Genomic DNA, 22,139 nt, shown 5'->3' on the forward strand with positions numbered 1-22,139 from the left:
AATTCCAGAAAATAAATTTTTGTCAAAAACTTGTTAAATAGTTTGTTTGAAAAGGTGTTAATTGTTAAAATGTATTAAGTGTTTAACATATATTATCTCATTTAATTCTTCCCCAAACCCTGTGAAATGCAGTCATAAAACCCATTTTAGAAAAGACACAAAGACTCTATGTTCTAGATCTTTCTAATTCCAAAGCCTATTTCCCCCGACCCTCCTTGATCTCCCCACCTTAAACCTTAATTTTTTCCTCTTACAAACCTAACACTCATCAATCTTCATTAATCTCGCTTATAAGTGAGACAAACCCTTGTATGTAAAAATACAATGGACTCATTCTCTTTCTTGAATTTCCCTTGATGATTCAACATTAGAGGTGAAATTCTTCAAATAATTTTACCATCTCAGTGATAAAATCTTCCATGGCCCTTTTCAATTTATTTATTTATTAAATGTTTTGTCATTGTTGAAGACTGGTGGGGGCAAGCAAATGCCCAAGGCCTGGCATGATTTTGCAGAGCTAATGACAAGCACACTTGAACCACAATCAGGCTAGCTTTATCCTGACTCCCAACCATTTGAAAATAAATTCTCTTTCAGGACCCAAGCTGTAAATTGTCTTGGGGTGGTATGTTCTTCCTGCATTATTCAAACTGGGTTCTGACTCTTGAGAAAAATGGAGCCTCGGCTGGCCCACTCCCTCACTCCAGAGGCCCCAGCTTCATCATATCAGGATTATGAAAACAGATATTGTGAAGGACTCTACTCTCCTCTCTTCAGCTCTCCTAAGAGACCTGCAATCTCTTGGCCAAACAGACTGACCAAGCAAAAGCCCAGAAAGGGGATGAGGAGAGTGAGGCCCAGAATGCTCTGATTTGCATGAGAAAAGTCCAAGGTTAAGTACTACTGAGAATCTGGCTTCTAGCCCTGGGAAAGCCCAAAGCCTGGAAGGATGATTGGGAAGAAGGAGGCTGTTACTGAAACTCTCCTGCTAGAAGAGGGTAGGTAGACGGTAGGCGTGGGGCCCTCATACCAAACATGTCTGAAAATCACTGCACTGCCTGCAGGCCTCAAGGTTCAATTACATGGTGCTTAGTCAGCTGACTTCTGCTTTCAACCTCAAAGCTCACTTGGGCCTGTTTTGAAGCTGTCTGAAGTGATACAAGTTCCCAGAATATGTGTCAAGGAATGGGCCCCACAGGGAGAGTGGGGTTTGCCATTGGATGTCCCTGCAGATTCACTTTAACTCACCTTCCAACACACAAAAACCTAAGAGATTATCTGCATATATGCAAACATTCACCTATATACATACATGTTGCAGATTTCTTTGCAAAGGGGACAAAATGCACAACATCCACTGGTTTCTGAAAATTCTCTAATTGCTCTGGGAGAAATTAAATAAGGAAATGAAATCATGCCAAGAGAAGAAAAAATATCTGAAGAAACAAATTTGTGTTACTATTTTTCAGATTTTACATTGAGAGCATATCATTTTTAAAGGATAAAACCACTGTGGAGCTGTTTTTCCTGAATGCAAAGTCCTGTGTGTACAAGGTAAGGTGCCTGTTTGTTATCTTCAGGGAACGAGTCCAGACAGACTGAAGGAGTGGGAAGAAATGGTGCTGCCGGTGATTTCATGTTCAAATGAAAAAAAAGCCATAATCTTTTCTGTTGATTTTCCTACCCCAGCCTCACCCCCCAAAATGGCAGCTCTTCTCAAATTCTGGGTGAGGAAGACAGCTATCTGTCAAGGAATCATGTTCACACAATCACTACTACTTTCAATGCAGCTAATACTCCGCATAGAAAAACCCAGAAAGGCAGAAAGATACATCAATCAGATGGTGATTGCAACCTCCCAAAAGTCACACCAGAAATCTTTTTAACAGGGTATGCCCCACATTCAGCACAACTCAAACCAAGGATAGTTTAGGGGCCTCTTCTCAGATCCGGGTGCTTTAAAGCAATTACCTGCATTGAAGGGTCTTTATTAAAATTGTTTTTATATGTATTAAATTGTTATATATGCATCCAATTCATTGAAGACAGACTGCTTTTGTAAAATTCAATAAACACCTATTGCTAGAAAAATGACCCCATGCTTGGATGTTGCAGCCATGTTACATTGCTATGTTTTAAACTTGCTTAGTTTTTGTCTTATCCCCTTGCAGACTAGCATTGCTTTAAACACCTCCAGTACTGCCTTTCAGGTTATGGTCTCAGTGCTCAGGACCTCAGACCCCATGCCTTATTTCCAAGGCTGCAGGGAACCTCTTGTGCTCATATACATGTATTGCCTTAAATCTGAGGATGCCCAGGGCAGCTGGGTGGTGTCTGGCCTAGAGAGACAAGGGAGAAAGGCTGTGGGTTATGGCATCCACGTTTGTGCTCATCTCCTAGGCTCCTAAAATGTTAGGGATGGCCCACTGAACACACACAGCTTCAATTGGTGTGAGGCTCAGCAACAGCAGAGGTTTTTTTTGTTTGTTTGTTTTTAGGTTTATTGAGATATAATTGATTTTACACATTTAATTATATAATCTTTACAGTGTTGACATACATAATAACCAGGAAATAATTAACATAATCAAGACAGAGAATATATCCACCCACTACAGGATTTGCTTTTTTCCACAATAGATTAGTTTACATTTTCTAGAGTTTTGTATAAATGCATCCATATGGCAGATAATTGCTTTGTCTTCTTTCAAAATTATTTTGAGATTCATCCATAATTGTTGCATGTATCAGTAGTTAGTTCCTTTTGATTGCTGAGTAGTCGTCCACTGTATGGCTGTACCTTAAATAGTTTATCCATTCACCTGTATTTTTTCCTTTTTCTTCAGCTTTGCAGATATATGATTGACATATAATATTGTGTAATTTTAAGGGGTATAATGTGACGATCTGATACACTTATACATGATGAAGTGATCCATTCACCTGTTGATGGCATTTGGATTGTACTAGTTTGGAGACTATTACAAATAAATCTATGAACATTTATGTACAAATCTTTGTAAGAATATATACTTTCTTTTCTCAAGGGTAATTAGCTAGGAGTGGAATGGCTAGATTGTATGGTAGATATGTGTTCAACTGTTTAAGGTAATGCCAAACTGTTTTCCAAAGTGGTGTGCTATTTTAAATTCCCACCAGCAGTATATGAGAGTCTTAGCTTTTTCATATCCATTTACACACCTGGCATTGTTAGTCTTTTTCATTTAGCCATTCTAATAGGTATGCAGTGGTATCACACTGTGGTTTTAATTTGCATTTCCCTTATGACATATCATATTGAACATTTCTTATGCTAATTTACCGTCATATCTTTTTTAGGTTTGATCTTTTGCCCAGTTTCTTTGGGTTGTTTATTTCCTTCTGTTGAGTTCTCAGAGTGTACGTATTCTGGATACAAGTACTTCATTTGTTATATGGATTGCAAATATTTTGTTCCTGTCTGTGATTTGCTTTTTACTCTCTTAATGTCTTTCAAAGACTAGAAGGCTTTTATTTTGATGAAGCCTGTTTTTATAAATATGCTTTTACATAGATTGTGCTTTTGATATTGTATCTCAGTAAACTTTGCCCAACAGAAAGCCAAAAGGATTTTTTCTGAATTTTCTTCTAGAAGTTCTTAGTTTTCAGTTTTACATTTAGGTCTGTGATCCATTTTAAGTTAATTTTTATCTATGGCACAAAATATGAGTTGAAGCTTCATTTTTTATTTGCATGAGCATATATAATTGTTCCAGCACCATTTATTGAAAATATTATCATTTCTCCATTGCATAGCCTTTAACCTTTTTCAAAAATCAGTTGTCCATCTATGTGTGTGTTTATTTCCAGACTGTCTATTCCATTCCATGGATGTATTTCTCAACATTTAAGCCAATAACATCTTGTTTTGATTACTGCAGCTTTATAATATGTCTTGAAATACAAATATATTTCACCTTTGTTCTTTCTCAAAGTTGTTCTGTTTATTCTAACTTTTTCCATAGGAATTTTAGAATCAGCTTGTCAATTCTACAAAAAATAAATATGCTAAGAATTTTATTAGGATTGCTGAATCTGTAAATCAATGTGGAAAGAATTGACAGCTCAATATATTGAGTCACCAGACTAATGAACAAGGTATATGTCTCCATTTATTTATATCACCTTGAATTTCTCTCAGCAGTGTTTGATAGTTTTCAGTGTATAGGTCTTTTTGTGAGATTTGCCATTAAGTCTTCCATATTACTTGACATGATTTTAACAAACTATAGAAATGATCCCTGAAAGTATAGCCTTGACGTGATTTTAAATGCTATCTTTTCATTTCAATTTCTGAATGTTCATTACTAATATATAGAAATACAACTAATTTTTGTAATTGATCTTGAATCCTGAATTCTTGCTAAACTTATTTATTACTGTTGGTAGTTTTTGTAGATTCCATCACATTTTCTTTATAGATTATCATGTCATCTTCTAATAAAGATAGTTTTACTTCTTCCATTCTTATCTGAACACTTTTTTATTAACTGTCAAATTTATAGGCGTAATTGTTTGTAGTAGTTCCTTGTTACCCTTCTGACATGTACAGCCTATGGAGATGTTACCTCTCTCAATTCTGATATTAATAATTGCTGTCTTCCCTCTTATTTTACAATCAGTCTGGCTAAAAGTTTGTCAGTTTAGAGCTTTTCAAAGAACCAGGTTTTGGTTTAAATTGTTTTTTCTGTTGTTTTATATTTTTCTATTTCATTGATTTCTGCTATGGTCTTTATTATCTTTATCTTTTATTCTTCCTATTTAGTTTCTTAAAATAGAAGTTAAGATTACTAATTTAAAATGTTTCTTGCTCAATATGGGCATTTAGTACTATGGTATTTCCCCTTAAGTATTGGCTTCATAGCATCCCATAAATTCTGCATTGTATATTAATATTCATGCACTTCAAAATACATTCAAATTCTTTTTGGTATATATTCACTGGTCCATTGTTATTTAGAAGGGTGAAGTTTGGTTTTCAAATATTTGGGAATTTTTAGAGATCTTTTTAAATTTTTATTTCTAACTTAATCTTATTATGGTCAAAGAACATACCTTGTACAAATTAAATCCTTTTAAAATTATTGAGAGATCCAAAATGGTGGAGAAGTAAATGGAAGCTACACTAACTTCCTCCCAGGACCAATCTGGAATCACAAGTAAATTGTAGAGAAATCATCCTGAGTAACCAACTGAACACTAGCAGGAGAGAAGCCTTATAACCATGGAGAGACAGAAGAAAACACTTCACCACAATGTGACTGGTAGGGAATGCAGAAGAGATGCAAGAGGACTGGCTGAGCTCTGACAGGTGGAGGAATATTTCAGTGACAGGGAGATTACCCTTGAGAAGAGTAGGGTCTAAACCCCAATCTGGGCTCTCCAGCCTATAGCAACAAAGCCAGAAAGGAACCCTGATAAAATCCAGCTATGAAAAGCAACAAGGATTGTGTTGGCCAGGAAGAGATGGATGGAGACACAGAGAGACTCTTAAAGGGCAAAGCATAAATTTTTGTTTTCAGTCAGTACCCTGGGTGCCAGCAAAGGAAGGGCAGACTGGATTAGAGATGCTTGAGGAGAGTCTGGGGTTGGTGGCTCTGGGGAGAGATCTGAGGGAACCCCAGAATTTCTGAGCCCCCAGAATCCATGTGGTAAGTCATCTCCTAAACTGCCAGGCCATTTCTCTAAGGCACAGCATGCTTCTCCAAATGGCATCAGCCTAAGGGGAGGCAATCCCCCACTTGCAAGAATTACTCTGCCCCACCTGGTGGCACTTAAAACTGACTTCTGATTATAGATTGATTAAATTAACAACTGCTCAGTTTAATGGCTGATTAATTTAGCATTCTAATGGAGAAAATAGAGAAATCAGCCAAAATAAGAAGAAAAGGAAACAGACCTCAAATAAAAAGCAAGAGAATTTTCGAGAAGAGCTAAATGAAGTGTAGGTAAACAATTTATCAAATAAAACATTTAGAGTAATGATTATAAGGATACTCTACAGCATGAAAAAAGTCATAGAAACCATGAAAAAGGATCAGTCAGAAATAAAGAATGCAATCTCTGAATTAAATAATACACTAGAAGGAATAAACAATAGGTTAGATGAAGCAGAAGATCAAATCAGTCTACTGATTGGGAGACAAAGTAGAAAAAACATGCAGGCAGAACAGAAAATAGAAAAAAATAATTTTAAAAAATGAGGAGAGCCCTGGCTAGTGTAACTCAGTGGATTGAGCGTGGGCCTGCAAACCACACAATCGTGGTTTGATTCCCAGTCAGGGCACATGCCTGGGTTGCAGGCCAGTTCCCAGCATGGGACTCATGAGAGGCAACCGTACATTGATATTTCTCTTCTTCTCTCCTTCCCTTCTTTTCTAAAAATAAATAAATAAATAAAATCTTTAAAAAAATGAGGAGAGCTTAAGAAACATTTTGGACAACAGGAAGTACAGCACTATCTGCATCATGGAGACACCAGAAAGAGAAGAGAGTGAGCAACAGATCAAGAACCTATTTTTAAAAATGATAACCAAAAACTTCTGTAATCTGGTGAATGAAAAAGTCACACAAGTCCAGGAAGCTCAGAGAATCCTAAACAAGTTGGACCAAAGAAGCCTACAACAAGACACATCATAATTAAAATGACGAGGCTGAGATCTGGCTCAGTGGACTGAGCACCAGCCTAGGAACCAATGGGTCACTAGTTCAATTCCTGGTCAGGGTGCACGCCTGGGTTGTGGGCTGGGTTCCCAGTAGGAGGTGCATGGGAGGTGACCATGCATTAATGTTTTTTTTTTCTCTCTCTCTCTTCTCCCTCCTTTCCCTTCTATCTAAAAATAAATAAATAAAATCTTTACAGAATAAATAAAATAAAATGACAAGGCTGAAAGATAAGGAGAGAATCCTGACAACTGCAAGAGAAAAGCAGGTAGTTACCTGCAAGGGAGTACCAATTAGCCTGTCATCTGATTACTGATCAGAAACATTTCAGGCCAGAAGAGAGTGGCATGAAATATTCAAAATGATGAAAAGCAAGAACTTACAACCACAGTTACTTTACCCAGCAAGGCTATCATTTAAAATCAAAGGAGAAATAAGGAGCTTACACACAAGAAAAAGCTAAAGGAGTTTGTTAACACCAAACCAGTCCTTCATCAGATGTTAAAGGGCTTGGAAGAAGAAGAAGGAGAAGAAAGGAAAAAGGAGAAAAAAAAAGAGGAAAACAGTCTAACAATAAAATGTCACTGCTTACATATCTATCAATAATTACCTTACATGTAAATGCTCCAATCAAAAGACAAAGGGTAGCCCCGGCTGGTGTAGATCAATGGATTGAGCATGAGCCTGCCAACCAAAGGATTGCTTTTCAATTCCCAGTCAGGAAACATGCCTGGGTTGCAGGCCAGTTCCCAGCATGGGACGCACGAGAGGCAAGCATACATTGATATTTCTCTCCTTCTCTCCTTCCCTTACCCTCTAAAGATAAATAAAATCTTTAAAAAAGAGACAAAGGATAGCTGAATGGATAAGAAAACAAGACTCATATTGATGCTGCCTCCAAGAGACCCATCTCAAATCAAAATATCCAACAGACTAAAAGGAAAGGGTAGGAAAAACATATTTCATGCAAATGGAAAAGAAAAAAAGCTGGGGTAGCAGTACTTATATCTGACAAAATAGATTTTAAAACCAAGGCTATAGTAACAGACAAAGGAGGACACTACATAATGATAAAGGGAATAATCCAACAAGAGGATATAACCCTAGTAAACATTTTTGTACCCAATATAAGAGCACCTAAATATGTAGTTTTTATCTCTCCTTTTATTTATAAAAAAAAGAGATAGATAGACATACAGTCATAGTTGGGGATTTAAACACCCCGTTGACTTCAGTGGATAGATATTCCAGGCAGAAAATCAATAAAGAGACAGCAGCCTTAAATGATACATGTAATCAAATGGATTTACCATATTTTTCAGACTATAAGATTCACTTTCCTCCCCCAAATTTGGGAAGGAAATGGGAGTGCATCTTATAGTCTGAATATAGCTTACCTGGCTAGTAAATGTAGTTTACATTTACATTGGTGAAATAATATGTTATTTATGTTATTAAATATTTTACCACATTTTTGCTTCAAAAAATCTTCCCCATGTTCCTCCTCTAAAACCTAGGTGCATCTTAAGGACCAGTGCATCTTATAGTCCTAAAAATATGGTAATTGATATCTTCAGAGCATTTCACCCCAAAGCAGCAGAATATACACACTTTTTCAGTGCACATGGAATGTTTTATAGAATAGACCATAAGCTAGGACATAAAACAAGTCTCAATAAATGTAATAAGATTGAAATTATATCAAGCATCTTCTCTGACCACAATGCTATGAAACTAAAACTCAATCACAAGAAGAACACTGAAAAACATGAAAAGACATGGAAGCTAAATAACGTACTATTAAACAATGAATAGGGCAACAATGAGATCAAGGAAGAAATCAAATGATACCTTGAAACAAGTGAAAATGAAGACACAACAAACCAAAATCTGTGGAACAGAGGGAAAGCAATTCCAAGAGGGAAATTCATAGCATTACAGGCCAATGTAAAAAAAAAAAAAAAAAAAAAGCTCAAATAAACAATTTAACTTCACACTTAAAGGAATTTGAAAAGAAACAACAACCAAAGCCCAAAGTGAGCCCAAAGAAAATAATTAAGATCAGAGCAGAAATAAATAAAATACAGTCTCAAAAAAGATATAAAAGATCAGTGAATCCAAGAGCTTGTTCTTTGAAAAGATAATCAAGATTAACAAACTTTTAACCAGACTCATCAAAGAGGGAGAGAGAGAGAAAGGACCCAAATAAATAAAATCAGAATTAAAGAAGAGAAATAACAACTGACACCAAAGAAATACAAAGGATTTAAAGAAAATATTATGAACGATTATGTGCCAACAATCTGGACAACTGGGATAAAATGGACAAATTCCTAGAAACATACAATCTTCCAAAAATAAATGAGGAAGATCAGAATCTGAATAGACAGATAATACCTACTGAAACTGAAGCCATAATCTCCTTCCCAACAAACAATAGCCCTGGACCACATGGCTTCCCAGGTGAATTTTATCAAACATTCCAAGAAGAACTAATACCTCTCCTTCTCTATTTCAGAAAATTCAAGAGGAGGAAAGGCTCCCAAATTTATTTTATGAGTCCAGCATTATCCTAATTCCAAAATCAGATAAAGAAACTACAAAGAAAGAAAATTATAGGCCAATATCACTGATGAAGATAGATACTAAAATCCTCAACAAAATCTTAGCAAACCAAATACAGAAATGCATAAAAAAAAAACCTACACCATGATCAAGTGAGACTTATTCTTGGAATGTAAAGATGGTACAATGTTCTCAAATCAGTAAATATGACTCACCACATAGATAAAATGAAGTATAAATACCACATGATCATATCAATAAGTACAGAAAAAGCTTTTGACAAAATCCAGCACTGATTTATGATAAAAACTCTCAGCAAAGTGGGAATAAAGGGAACATACCTAAATATAATAAAGCCCATATATGACAAATTCACTACCAGCATCATACTCAATGGCAAAAACTACAAGTGTTCCCCTTAAGATCATGAACAATACAAGGAAGTCCACTTTTACTTCTCTTATTCAATGTAGTACTGGAATTCCTAACCACAACAATCAGACAAGAAGAAGTAAAAGGCATCCAAATTGGAAAGAAAGTAGTAAAAGTTTCTTTATTTGCAGATGACATGATACTGTATATAGAGAACCCCAAAGATTTCACCAAGAAACTACTAGAACTGATAAATGAATTCAGAAAAGTAGCAGGATACAAAATTCATATTCAGAAATCAGGTGCATTTTATATGCCAATACCACACTAACAGAAAGGGAAATGAAGAAAACAGTCCCATTCACAATTGCTTCAAAAAGAATAAAATACTTAGGAATAAACCTAACCAAGGATGTAAAAGACCTGTACTCAGAAAATTATAAGACACTGAAGAAAGAAATTGAAGAAGATACAAATAAGTGGAAGCACATATCATATTCAAGGATAGGAAAAGTTAACATCATTAAAATGTCCATATTACCCAAAGCAATCCATAGATTAACACAATTCCTATCAAGATTCCAAACACGTATTTCACAGAACTAGAACAAATAGCTCAAAAATTTATATGGAACCACAAAAGGCCCTACATAGTAACAGCAATCCCGAGAAAGAAGAACAAAATTGGAGGAATGACACTACCTAATATTAAACTGTACTATAAGGCCCTTGTAATCAAAACAGCCTCATACTGACACAAAAACAGACACATAGATCAATGGAACATAATAGAGAGCTCAGAAATAAGCCCACACATTTATAGTCAATATTTGACAGAGGTAGCAAGCACATACAGTGGGCTAAAGGTAATTTATTCAATAAATGGTGTTGGGGAAATTGGACAGATATGTGCAGAAAAGTGAAACTAGACCACCTTCTTACATTACACACAAGAATAAATTCAAAATGAAACAGACTTAAATGTTAGACCCCAAACCATTAAAATCCTAGAAAAAAACATAGACAGCAAAATCTCAGATATAGCTCATAACCATTTTTTATCAGATGTATCTCCCCAGGCAAGGGAAACGAAATAAAAGAAACAAATGTAACTTCATCAAACTAAAAAGGTTTTGCAGAGCAAAGGAAATCATCAACAAAGTAGAAAGACAATCCACTGAATGGCAGGACCTATTCACCAATATAACTGATAGGGGTTAACATCCAAAATTTATAAAGTGCTTATAAAACTCAACACCAAAAAAAAACCCAATTTAAAAATGGGCAAAGGACCTAAACAGACACTTCTCCAAAGATGACACACAGAGGGCCAATAGACATGAAAAGATGCTCAATGTCACTAATCATCAGATAAGTGCAAATTAAAACCACAATGAGTTACCATCTCACACCTGTCAAAATGGCTATCATCAGTAAATCAGAAAACAACAAGTGCTGGAGAGGATGTGGAGAAAAGGGGTCACTGTTGCACTGTTAGTGGGAATGCAGACTGGTGCAGCCACTGTGAAAAGCAGAATGGAGATACCTCAAAAAATTAAGAATGGATCTGTCTTTTGACCTAGCAATCCCACTTCTGGAAATATATCTGAAAAAACCCAAAACAGTAATCCAAAAGAACATAAACACCCTTATGTTCACTGCAGTGTTATTTACAATCACCAAGATATGGAAGCAACCCAAATGTCCAACAATAGTAGAGTAGATAAAACAACTATGGGACATCTACACAATAGAATTCTACTCAGCCATAAAAAAGAAGAAAATTTTATCCTTTGCAACAATATGGATGGACCTTGAGAATATTATGTTAAGTGAAATAAGCCAGTCAGAGAAAGACAGATACCATATGATTTCACTCATATGTGGAATCTGATCAACAAACTGAACTAACACACAAAACAGACTAATGGATGGAGAGCAGATGACAGCTAGATGTTGAGGTTGGAGGGATTGAGCAAAAAGGAGAAAGGACTCATGGACATGGTCAACAGTGTGGTGATTGTGGTGTAACAGGGGTATAAGGGGACTAAATGGTCATGGAAAAAATATAATAAAGATAAATTTTAAAAATTATTGATACTTGTTTTATGCTCCAGAATATGTCTCATCTTGGTAAATGGTTCATGTGCACTTTAAAGAATGTATATTCTGTTGGTATTGGGTGGAATGTTCTATAAATGTTAATTAAGTCAACTTAGTTGATAATGATATTCAAGTCTACTATATCTTGCTAATTGCTTGTGTCAAACAGGGGATGTTGAAATCTCTAGCTATTATTGTGGATTTTTCTATTTCTTTTAGTAGTTCTATTTATTTATGTTTAATGTATTTTGAAGCTCTGTTATTTGAACACAAATATTTAGGATTTCTGTGTCCTTCTGATTATCATTATAAAATTATTCTTATTATCCTGGTAATATTTTTATTCTGAAATCAGCATTGTTTGATATTAATATAACCAGTCCAAGTTTCTTTTGAAAAGTGATAGTGTGGTAAATCTCTTTTTCATTCTTTTAAGTTATTTGTGTTTAAAGTGCATTTCTTGTATACAACATATAGTTGCCACTGTGAAAAGCAAAATAGAGATACCTCAAAAAATTAGTTGAGATACCTCAAAAATATAGTTGCATCTTGATTTTTTAAAATCAGTTTTGCTGGTCTCTGTTAACTGGTTATTTACACTGTTTACATTTAATGTGATTATTGACATGGTTACATTTGAGTCTGTCATCTTGCTGTTTGTTTTCTAGGTTTCCCATTTGTTCTTTATTCCTTCTTTCTGACTTTTTTGGATTCATTTTGTATATTATGATTCCCTTTTACCTTCTGTGTTGGATTATTAGCCTATAACTCTTTGTTATTTCCATGGTTGCTTTAGGGTTTATAGCATACATATTTGTTAATATATTTTATTGATTATGCCATTACAGTTGTCACATTCCCCCCTTCATTCCCCTCCACCCTGCACACCCTTCCCCCATCATTCCCCCCTTTAGTTTATGACCACGTGTCTCAAGTTCTTTAGATTCTATATTTCCCCTACTATTCTTGTCCTCCCCCCATCTATTTTCTACCCATCATCTATGCTACTTATTTTCTGTACCTTCTCCCCCCTTCTCCTTTTCCCACTCCCCTGTTGCTAACCCTCCATGAGATCTTCATTTCTATAGTTCACTCCTGATCCAGCTGTCCTCTTAGTTTGCTTTTGTTTTAGGTGTGGTTCTTAATAACTGTGAGTTTGCTGTCCTTTCACTGTTCATATTTTTTATCTTTTTTTTCTTAGGTAAGTCCCTTTAACATTTCATATAATAAGGGCTTGGTGAGAATGAACTCCTTGAATTTGACCTTATCTGAGAAACACTTTATCTGCCCTTCCATTCTAAATGAAAGCTTTGCTGGATAGAACAATCTTGGATGTAGGTCCTTGGATTTCATGACTTGGAATACTTCTTTCCAGCCCCTTCTTGCCTATAAGGCCTCTTTTGAGAAAGCAGCTGACAGTCTGATGGAACTCCTTTGTAGGTGACTGTCCCCTTCTCTCTCGCTGCTTCTAGGATTCTCTCCTTCATTTTAATCTTGGCTAATGTAATTATGATGTGCCTTGGTGTGTTCCTTTTTGGGTCCACCTTCTTTGGGACTCTCTGAGCTTCCTGGACTTCCTGGAAGTCTATTTCCTTTGCCAGATTGGGGAAGTTCTCCTTTATTATTTGTTCAAATAAGTTTTCCACTTGTGGCTGTTCCTCTTCCCCTTCTGGTACCCCTATAATTTGGATGTCGGAATGTTTAAAGATGTCCTGGATATTCCTAAGCCTCTCCTCATTTTTTGTTGAATTCTTGTTTCTTCATCCTTTTCTGTTTGGTCATTTTTTTCCTTCTTCTGGTCCACTCCTTTGATTTGAGTCTCATTTTCGTTCCCATCACTATTGGTTTCCTGTGCATTTCCCTTCATTTCAGTTAGTTTAGCCTTTATATGTTCCTCTAATTTGTGACTAAAATCAACCAGTTCTGTGAGCATCCTGATCAGCAGTGTTTTGAACTGTGCATCTGAAAGTTTGGCTATTTCTTTATTGCTTAGATTTATTGGCTCTGGGGCTCTGAGTTGTTCTTGAGCCATGTTTTGATCTGTTCCTGCCTGTTAGGTATGAGGAGCGGAGCCTTCTGTGTTCACCAGGGCGGGGCCACCCAGGTCGCTGGTTTGTGACGCTGTATGTGGGGGCGGGGTCTGAGAGGAACAATAGTGGTCTATATTTCCTCCCTTGGGGCCTGCGCAGTCTGTCTCACTGCTCGCTCCCTCACCGGTTTATCTGCGCACGAATGTGTGATCACAATAAACCCTCAGTGGGTCCACCTGCTACTCCACACCTGGGATCCTCCCGCAACTGCCGGCGCTCCTGGGTCACGCGCCAGGGTTGGTCCAGTAGATCTTTCCTGCTGTACCCTGCTCTGCTGCTGGCTCTGCCCCTCTTACCGGTTTGGCTGAAGGGTTCATTCTTGTCAGACTTCCATATAGTTCAATTTTCTGTGGTTTGGCTGCATTTTTGTTGCTAAAACTTTACTGTTTTTAAACTTGATTGTGCGAGAAGGTACAGTGTGTCCATCTACGCCTCCATCTTGGCAGAAGTATAGCATACATCTTTAACTTACCAAATCTATCTTCAAATAATAATATAACATTTCCCATGTAGTATAAGGACTTTGGAATAGTATATTTCTATTTCTCCCTACTAAGCTTTTATGCTCTTTTTTTTACATATTATTTTTAGAAATGTTATACATGTACAGAGCATTATTATTGTTTTTGTGAAACACTTGATTATCTCTGGCTACTTTTAAGATTTTCTCTTTATCATTACTTTGAGCAATTTGATTATGAGGTGCCTTGATACAGCTTTCTTTATTTTCTTGTGGTTGATGTTTATTGAACATCTTAGACTTGTGGATTTATGGTTTTGTCAAATTTGGAAATACCACAGCCATTTTTTGTTCAAGGGTTTTTTCTATCCCCACCAACGCATCTTTTGCAATTTTTGTAATTTGCAATTACACATATCCAGGCCAGCTGAAGTTGTCCCAGAGCTCAGAGATGCTCTTTTCCTTTTAATTATTTTTTCTGTGTTTAATTTTAGAAAGTTTTTATAGCTGTGTCTTCAATTTCATTAATCTTTTTCATCTAATCTGCCATTTTTTATCTTATATACTGGAATTTTATCTTTAGAACTTTGATTTGGGTCTTTTGTACATCTTGCATGTGACTACCTTTTGAATGTGTGAGATACAATTATAATAATTCTCTTAATGTCCTATCTACTTGTTTTAATATCTCTGCCAGTTGTGGGTGGTTTTGATTGATTGATTTTTTTCCCTCATTATGGGTCAGTTTTTTAAGTATATTTTATTGATTATATTATTACAGTTGTGTCATTTTTTCTCCCCTTTCTTGCCACCCTCCCTGCACCACCCCCCTCACTCTCCTGCATCTCCTCCCCACAGTTCATGTTCATGGATTGTACATATAAGTTCCTTGGCTTCTCCATTTCCTATACTATTCTTAACCTCCTCCTGACTATTTTGTGCATACCTATTCTGCTTCTTATTCCCTGTACCTTTTCCCCCCACAGTAACCCCCTCTCCCTCCCCACCAATAACTCTCCATGTGATCTCCATTTCTGTGATTCTGCTCCTGTTGTAGTTCTTTGCTTAGTTTTTGTTTTGAGGTTCAGTTGTTGATAGTTGTGGGTTTGTTGTCATTTTACTGTTCATAGTTTTTGACCTTCTATTTCTTAGATAAGTCCTATTAACTTTTCATATAATAAGGGGTTGGTGGTGGTTAACTCCTTTAACTTTACCTTATCTGGGGAGCACTTTATCTGCTCTTCCATTCTAAATTATAATTTTGCTGGATAGAGTAATCTTGGATGTAGGTCCTTGCTTTTCATGACTTTGCATACTTTCCAGCACCTTCTTGCCTGCAAGGTTTCTTTTGAGAAATCAGTTAATAGTCTAATAGTAACTCCTTTGTAGGTAACTGTCTTTTTTTCTCTTGCAGCTTTTAAGATTCTCTCCTTATCTCTCATCTTGGGTTATGTAATTATGATGTACCTTGGTGTGTGCTTCCTTGGTCCAACCGCTTTGGGACTCTCTGAGCTTCCTAGACTTCCTGAAAGTCTATTTCCTTTGCTAGATTGGGGAAGCCTTCTTTCATTATGTTTTCAAACAAGTTTTCGATTTCTTGCTCTTCCCTTCTCCTTCTGGTCACCCCTACGACTCATATGTTGGAATATTTAAAGTTGTCCCAGAGGTTCCTAAGCCTCTCCTTACTTTTCTGAATTCTTATTTTTTCATTCTGTTCTGGTTGAATGTTTATTCCTTCCTTCTGCTGCAAACCACTGATAGAAGTCCTAGTTTTCCTACCCTTCACTGTTGGTTCACCATGTATTTTCCTTTATTTCACTTTTCATAGCTTTCACTTCTTCCTCTATTTTGTGACCATGCTCACCCAATTCTGTGAAATTCCAGATTATCAGTGTTTTGAACTGTGCCTCTGAGAGGTTGGCTGTCTCTTCATCACTTAGTTCTATTTTTGGAGCTTTGATCTGTTCCTTCATTTGGGCCATATTTCTTTGTCTCAGTGTACCTGTTATGTGTAAAGGACTGAGCCTCAGGTATTCGCCAGGGTGGGACAACCCTCTTTGCTGCACTGTGGCGCTGCATGTGGGGGAGGGGGTCAGAAATGGAACAATGCTGCTTGCTGTGCTCTTGTCCCACTTTCTGTCCATTTCTTCACTTCCCACAAATGGTTTGGACCCTTTAGGTGCTGATTTGCAGGCCTCTGGGTTTGTGCTGATTTTAAGACCCTGTGGGTCTCTCCAGCCTACTCTCCTGTGAGGCTGGGAGTATCTCCCACTGTCACAATCCCCACAGATCTTTTCCACAACCAGTGGTTTTGCATTTTTTAGGTTCCTGTTCTGAAACCTAGGGTTTCTTGGTCCATCTTACTCCCCTGCTTTCTCCCAGGCTTGTCTGAGCACAAATGTGGGACTGCCTGTGTGGTCTACCAGCCACTGTGTTGCCCTTCTAGTCCTCTAGTCACCTTGCTGCATCCTCTCTGCCGCACCCCTCTCTGCCCCTCCTACTGTCTGGTTAAATGTTTCTTCAACTCTTTGGTTGTTGGACTTCTATGCAAATGTTTTTCTGGCAGTTCTGGTTGTTCTTTGTTTTTAACTTAGTTGTTTTCCTTCTTTTGGATGTTGGAGGAAGTGAAGCATTACTGCCTACATCTCCATCTTGGTCCCCAAGTCCTTATGGGTCATGTTTTCCTGCCAATTTACATGCCTGGTAATATTTAGTTGGATATTGGACATTGTTTAATTTTATCCTTTGGAGGTGCTACATATTTTTATATTTCTATAAATATTCTTGACATTTGTTTTAGGATATACTTTATTTACTTGGATGAGGTTTGATTTTTTTCTCAGGTCTTAATTTTACGATATGGTAGGCTGGTCTAGAGCAGTGCACATTCTGTAACTAATTATTCCCCATTACCAAGTGAGGCCTTCCTGAGTACTCTACTCAGTGCCCCATGAATTATGAGTTTTTTCATTCTGGCTAGTGGGAACAAGCACCACTTCCTAAGTGAGAACCAGGCACTCTTCCCTTTAATCCTTTCAGATAGTTATTTCTCCAATCTTGGATAGTCTCTTTCCATTTATGCTGTGATAAGAACTCTAATGAGTACTCAAAGGACACTGCAGAGCTCTGCAGAGCTTCAGGATTCTCTCTCTATAGCTGTCTTTTCTCTGGCACTCTATTCTGCAAAGTCTATCCATTCTGGTCTCCCCAGTCCCTCAGCTCTGCCTTCCCAACTCAGAGACCCCACCCTGCTCACTCCTACTGTGTTTCCCCATTACAACTTGGAAACCTGACGGCAATAAGCAGGGATAGCCATAGGGTTCACCTCTTCAAGTTTCATTGTACTCCACTGCCTGATGTTCAGTGCTTTGAAACTGTTGTTTCATATTTATTGTCTGTTTTTTTAGGTTTTTTTTTCAGGTAGGAGGGTAAATCCAGTTCTTGATACTCCAGTTCTTGATAATCCAGTTCTTGATCTTAATCAGAAGCAGAAATATTCAGAGCATAATTTTTTGCTAATTCTATGAAGAAATTAAAATGTCCCCAGCACCAAAGGCTTTATTACGATCTCTTTTCTGAGACTTGGGTTGCCTTTAAAACTCCAGTGATTGACTGATAAGTAAACAAAAGGGAAAAGGAGAGAGGGAGAGAGAGACATTGATGTGAGAGGGGAACATTGATCAGTTGCCTCCTGTACACACCCTGACTGGAGAATGAACCACAACCTCTTTCTTCTTTCTTTCTTATTCATTTTCTTTAGTCTGCGAACCTCTGGTAAGAGTAGAAAAAATTAATGGGGATTTTTCCCTTTTTGAGAAATATATTTTATTGATTATGCTATTACAGTTGTTCCATTTTCCTCCCTTCGATCCCCTCCATCCTGCTGACCCCCTCCCACCAACATTCCCCACCCCCCTTTAATTCATGTCCATGGGTCATACATAAAAGTTCTTTAGCTTCTACATTTCCTATACTATTTTTACCCTCCCCCTGTCTATTTTCTACCTACCATCTATACTACTTATTCTCTGTACCTTTTCCCCTCTCTCTCTCCCCCTCCTACTCCCCTGATAATAAGCCTCCATGTGATTTCCATTTCTGTGTTTCCAGTCCTATTCTAGTTGTTCGCTTTTGTTTTTGTTCTAGGTATGGTTGTTAATAATTGTGAGTTTGCTGTCATTTTACTGTTCATATTTTTTATCTTCCTTTTCTTAGATCAATCTCTTTAACATTTCATATAATAAGGGCTTGGTGAGGATGAACTCCTTGAGCTTGACCTTATCTGAGAAACACTTTATTTGCCCTTCCATTCTAAAGGATAGCTTTTGCTTGATAGAGTAATCTTGGAAAGGTCCTTGCCTTTCATGACTTGGAATACTTCTTTTCAGTCCCTTTTTGCCTGTAAGGCCTTTTTTGAGAAATCATCTGATAGTCTGATGGGAACTCCTTTGTAGGTAACTCCTTTTCTCTTGCTGCTTTTAAGATTCTCTCCTCCTCTTTCATCTTGGGTAATGTAATTATGATGTGTCTTGGTGTGTTCCTCCTTGGGTCCAAATTCTTTGGGACTCTCTGAGCTTCCTGGACTTCCTGGAAGTCTATATCCTTTGCAAGATTGGGGAAGTTCTTTATTATTTGTTCAAGTAAGTTTTCCACTTTTTGCTCATCCTCTTCTCCTTTTGGTACCCTTATAATTCAGATGTTGGAACATTTAAAGTTGTCCTGAAGGTTCCTAAGCCTCTCCTCATTTTTTCTGAATTCTTATTTCTTCATTCTTTTCTGGTTGGATGTTTCTTTCTTCCTTCTCATCCACACCATTGATTAGAGTCCCAGTTTCCTTCCCATCACTATTTAGTTTCCTATAGATTTTTCTTTATTTCAGCTGCCCTCGCAACTTCTTTCATGATCCAACCAACTGAGCAACCCAACCAGGGCCTAATTACAGTTTTTACCAAAGAATGACTGAGAATACTTCCATAATGAAGAAAATTTTACATCCACTCTAATATTTAAAAAATTCAAAAGCCCACTGGATTTTTCTCTAACCTTTTTACATATAAGTTGAAAGTCAATACTGATCTATTGGAAACTAGTTCTGGTCAACTCAATTTATCAAGCTTTGTTGTATAGGCCAAATTAAACTGTGGTTAGAGATGAGTACATATGAGAATATTTATTCAAGCATTATTTATTGGATGGCTGCTTCCTTTTCAGCACTGTTGAAGCTGTTTACAAGTGGAAAATGCTTTGAGGATTTCTTAATTTTTTTCTGTTTTTTAGAAAAAAATGGTTTTTTACTCTATGGAATATTAAACATTAAAAACATATAATACACATAAATTAGAAACCACAATTTTTTATTGAATTATAGTTGACATGCAATATCACACTAGTTTCAGGTGTAAAAAACAGTGACCAGATAACTATGTAGCTTACAAATGATCACCACAAGACAGAAGCCTACCTCAGCAGTAATTATGATAAGACTGGTTTAATGTGTGCTTGCCTTATAAAGTAATTCAAATGAGTAGGTGTTTCTATTTTCTGTCCAGCATGGCCTGCAATAATTTGCAGTAGAAAAATACATTAATAATTATACTATATTTTGAGCTTGAAACTGATATGTATTTCTAAGGAAAGGTCTTTGGGCTAGGGCTACCTCTTAGCCATACCAGCTATGTGATCTTAGGAAAGGTACTTTACCTCATTGAGCCATTTTTTCCTTTTCAAAGTGAAATCATGGCAGAATTTCTCATTGTGTGACCTTTGACTACCTTTATCAGATTTACAACAAATATTCATTTTCAACAAGCAAATTCTTGCCACTCTTTGTGTCTCTAGACCAGAGTCAGAACTGAGGAAAAAGTAGGAAATCAGCCTTTTCTACAGGGTTCGCAGGTAGAAATACTTTTGAACACTTTATTTGAATAATCATGAGTTTTTCTGTATGTTAAATAGTACAAAATGTTTTAAAAATGCTAAATTTCACTTTGAATATGAATCAAGGTCCAGAGATAAGAGCCTAGACAGATCCTTTTCCATTCTTACTCCTTTATTACTGGCAGTTAGAAAAGAAAACTGTATTCATCTTATAAAATAGGGAGCAAGAGAAGGTACAAAATTCATTCCAGCTTTGAGATGAATGGGAGAGAGGGAGGGAATGAATAAATAAGGAAATAAATGTCTTCCTATACATTACTATATGCCAACACTGTGCCAGGTGGTATGCATTTATTCTATTTGATCCTTGCCATAGGCCACAAAAAAGTAAACTTATGATCCCCTTTTACAAATAGAACTGAGGCACAGAGAGGTTAAGTAGTTTGCTTAATGTCACAGAGTTCATAGGTGGGAAAAGTATCCTTGGTAAGTTATACCATCAGGAGATTCTGGCCCTTTAAAGTGCCTCTCACTTGTCTCAGTCTCCTTTTAGTTATTGCTCTGGGGAAATAAAAATATTCTCAGTAACTGACAACTCAGGGGCTATTGTTACATAGGCTGGTCATAGCATCTAACAAATATTGGGTATGTATAATTTGGTAGGTCGGCATGTACTGTATAAATTCATTCACTCAGTTCTCATTTCAACCCTATTAGGTAAGTTAGAAAAGTTCTATTATTATCCCCCACTTTACACATGGCAATACTGAAGTACAGAACTTATGTAACACACACAAGGTACATAGCTAATGAATGGAGGAACCAAACTTCATCCCAGGCAGTGTAATGCCAGACAGAGTTCATAAGTTTAACCACCACACTTACTGCCTCTCAAGGGATGAGGACTGTGTACCCACTGCACATTGAGGGGGTAGGAGAGAGGTGCATGTCCACTGCATCATGAGTTCAAACTCAGTCTTTCTCTTATTTCAAACATTGTTGTACATGCTGATACTCATAGTATCAAGTGCCCGTGCCATGGTTGTTAATAAGGTGTCTCTTGGCATCAGGGGCCAATTGACTTTCACAGGCTGGGCTGGGGGCCAAACCAATTCCAAAGGATATTTCAGAGGTGCATTAGCACTCATGTTGGAACAGAACCTGACAGAAAGTAGGAACTGCCCATATGGGTCAAGTGTTCCCCAGGAGAGAGCTGTTGTCTGAGTTATCGTTCAAGTGAAGTCTCTTGAACCTGTTTGGCTTCATTGGTGAGAATGCAGAGGGGCACACCTTGCCTTTGCAAAACAAGTGCCTGTGCCAAGTGGAGATATGAGGAAATGCCGAAACTGACTCAAGAATGTGGAAGCAAGCACTCACCATGTGGACTGAGGTCCACCTTGGACAACCTGTTGTCAACTTGGAGAAGCCTAAATGCATGAAACAGAACTGTAGGTTTGTTCCCACTTATTATGTTTGGAGGCCTGCTTAACCGTATCTGTTATTTCAGTAGTCAATTCACATTTACCACCCCTTATTTTTAAAACAGTGATTTGAAGACATGCTTGGAAAATTAAAATAGTATTGGCCACCTTGCCTCTTTTGGAGTGTATAAATAATAAGAAAGCAAAGCTGTGGGGAAGTAAATGGAGTTCAAAAGTGCTTTGTGGTAGAGATCACACACAGGGGTGGGGGAGGAGGGCAGCTCGACTTCACCAGGAGCTCACTAAGGTGCAGGCACAGTTTTCTCATGTACTAACTAACTCATTTAACCCTCATAGCAACCCATTCTGTTATTTATTATTACTTTAACAGATCAGGGATTGGAAGCATGAATAAGGTAAATAGGATGGTCTGGTTAAAGGCTCATTAGTAGTAGAGTAATCATCAGGCAGTTTAGTTCCAGAAATAATAGTATTTGCCTTCATGTACATTCAGTAAAAATTTTGGGGTTCCTCCTAAGGGCCAAGATT

General features: G+C 37.1%; 1 protein-coding gene across 3 annotated transcripts in view; it reads left to right on the top strand.

Moving 5' to 3' along the window:
• Positions 1 to 22,139, top strand: part of FRMD4B (FERM domain containing 4B) — a 193,957-nt gene that overhangs the window by 85,241 nt on the left and 86,577 nt on the right. For all 3 annotated transcript variants that reach the window (XM_037130749.2, XM_037130748.2, XM_037130750.2), the window contains exon 5: positions 1,470 to 1,554. In XM_037130749.2, coding sequence (XP_036986644.2) covers positions 1,470 to 1,554 — 85 coding nt within the window. The remainder of the gene's footprint in view (positions 1 to 1,469; positions 1,555 to 22,139) is intronic.

The sequence above is a fragment of the Artibeus jamaicensis genome, unplaced genomic scaffold, assembly GCF_021234435.1.
Source record: "Artibeus jamaicensis isolate MK-2021 breed Jamaican fruit bat unplaced genomic scaffold, CSHL_Jam_final contig_1157, whole genome shotgun sequence".
Lineage (NCBI taxonomy): Eukaryota > Metazoa > Chordata > Mammalia > Chiroptera > Phyllostomidae > Artibeus > Artibeus jamaicensis.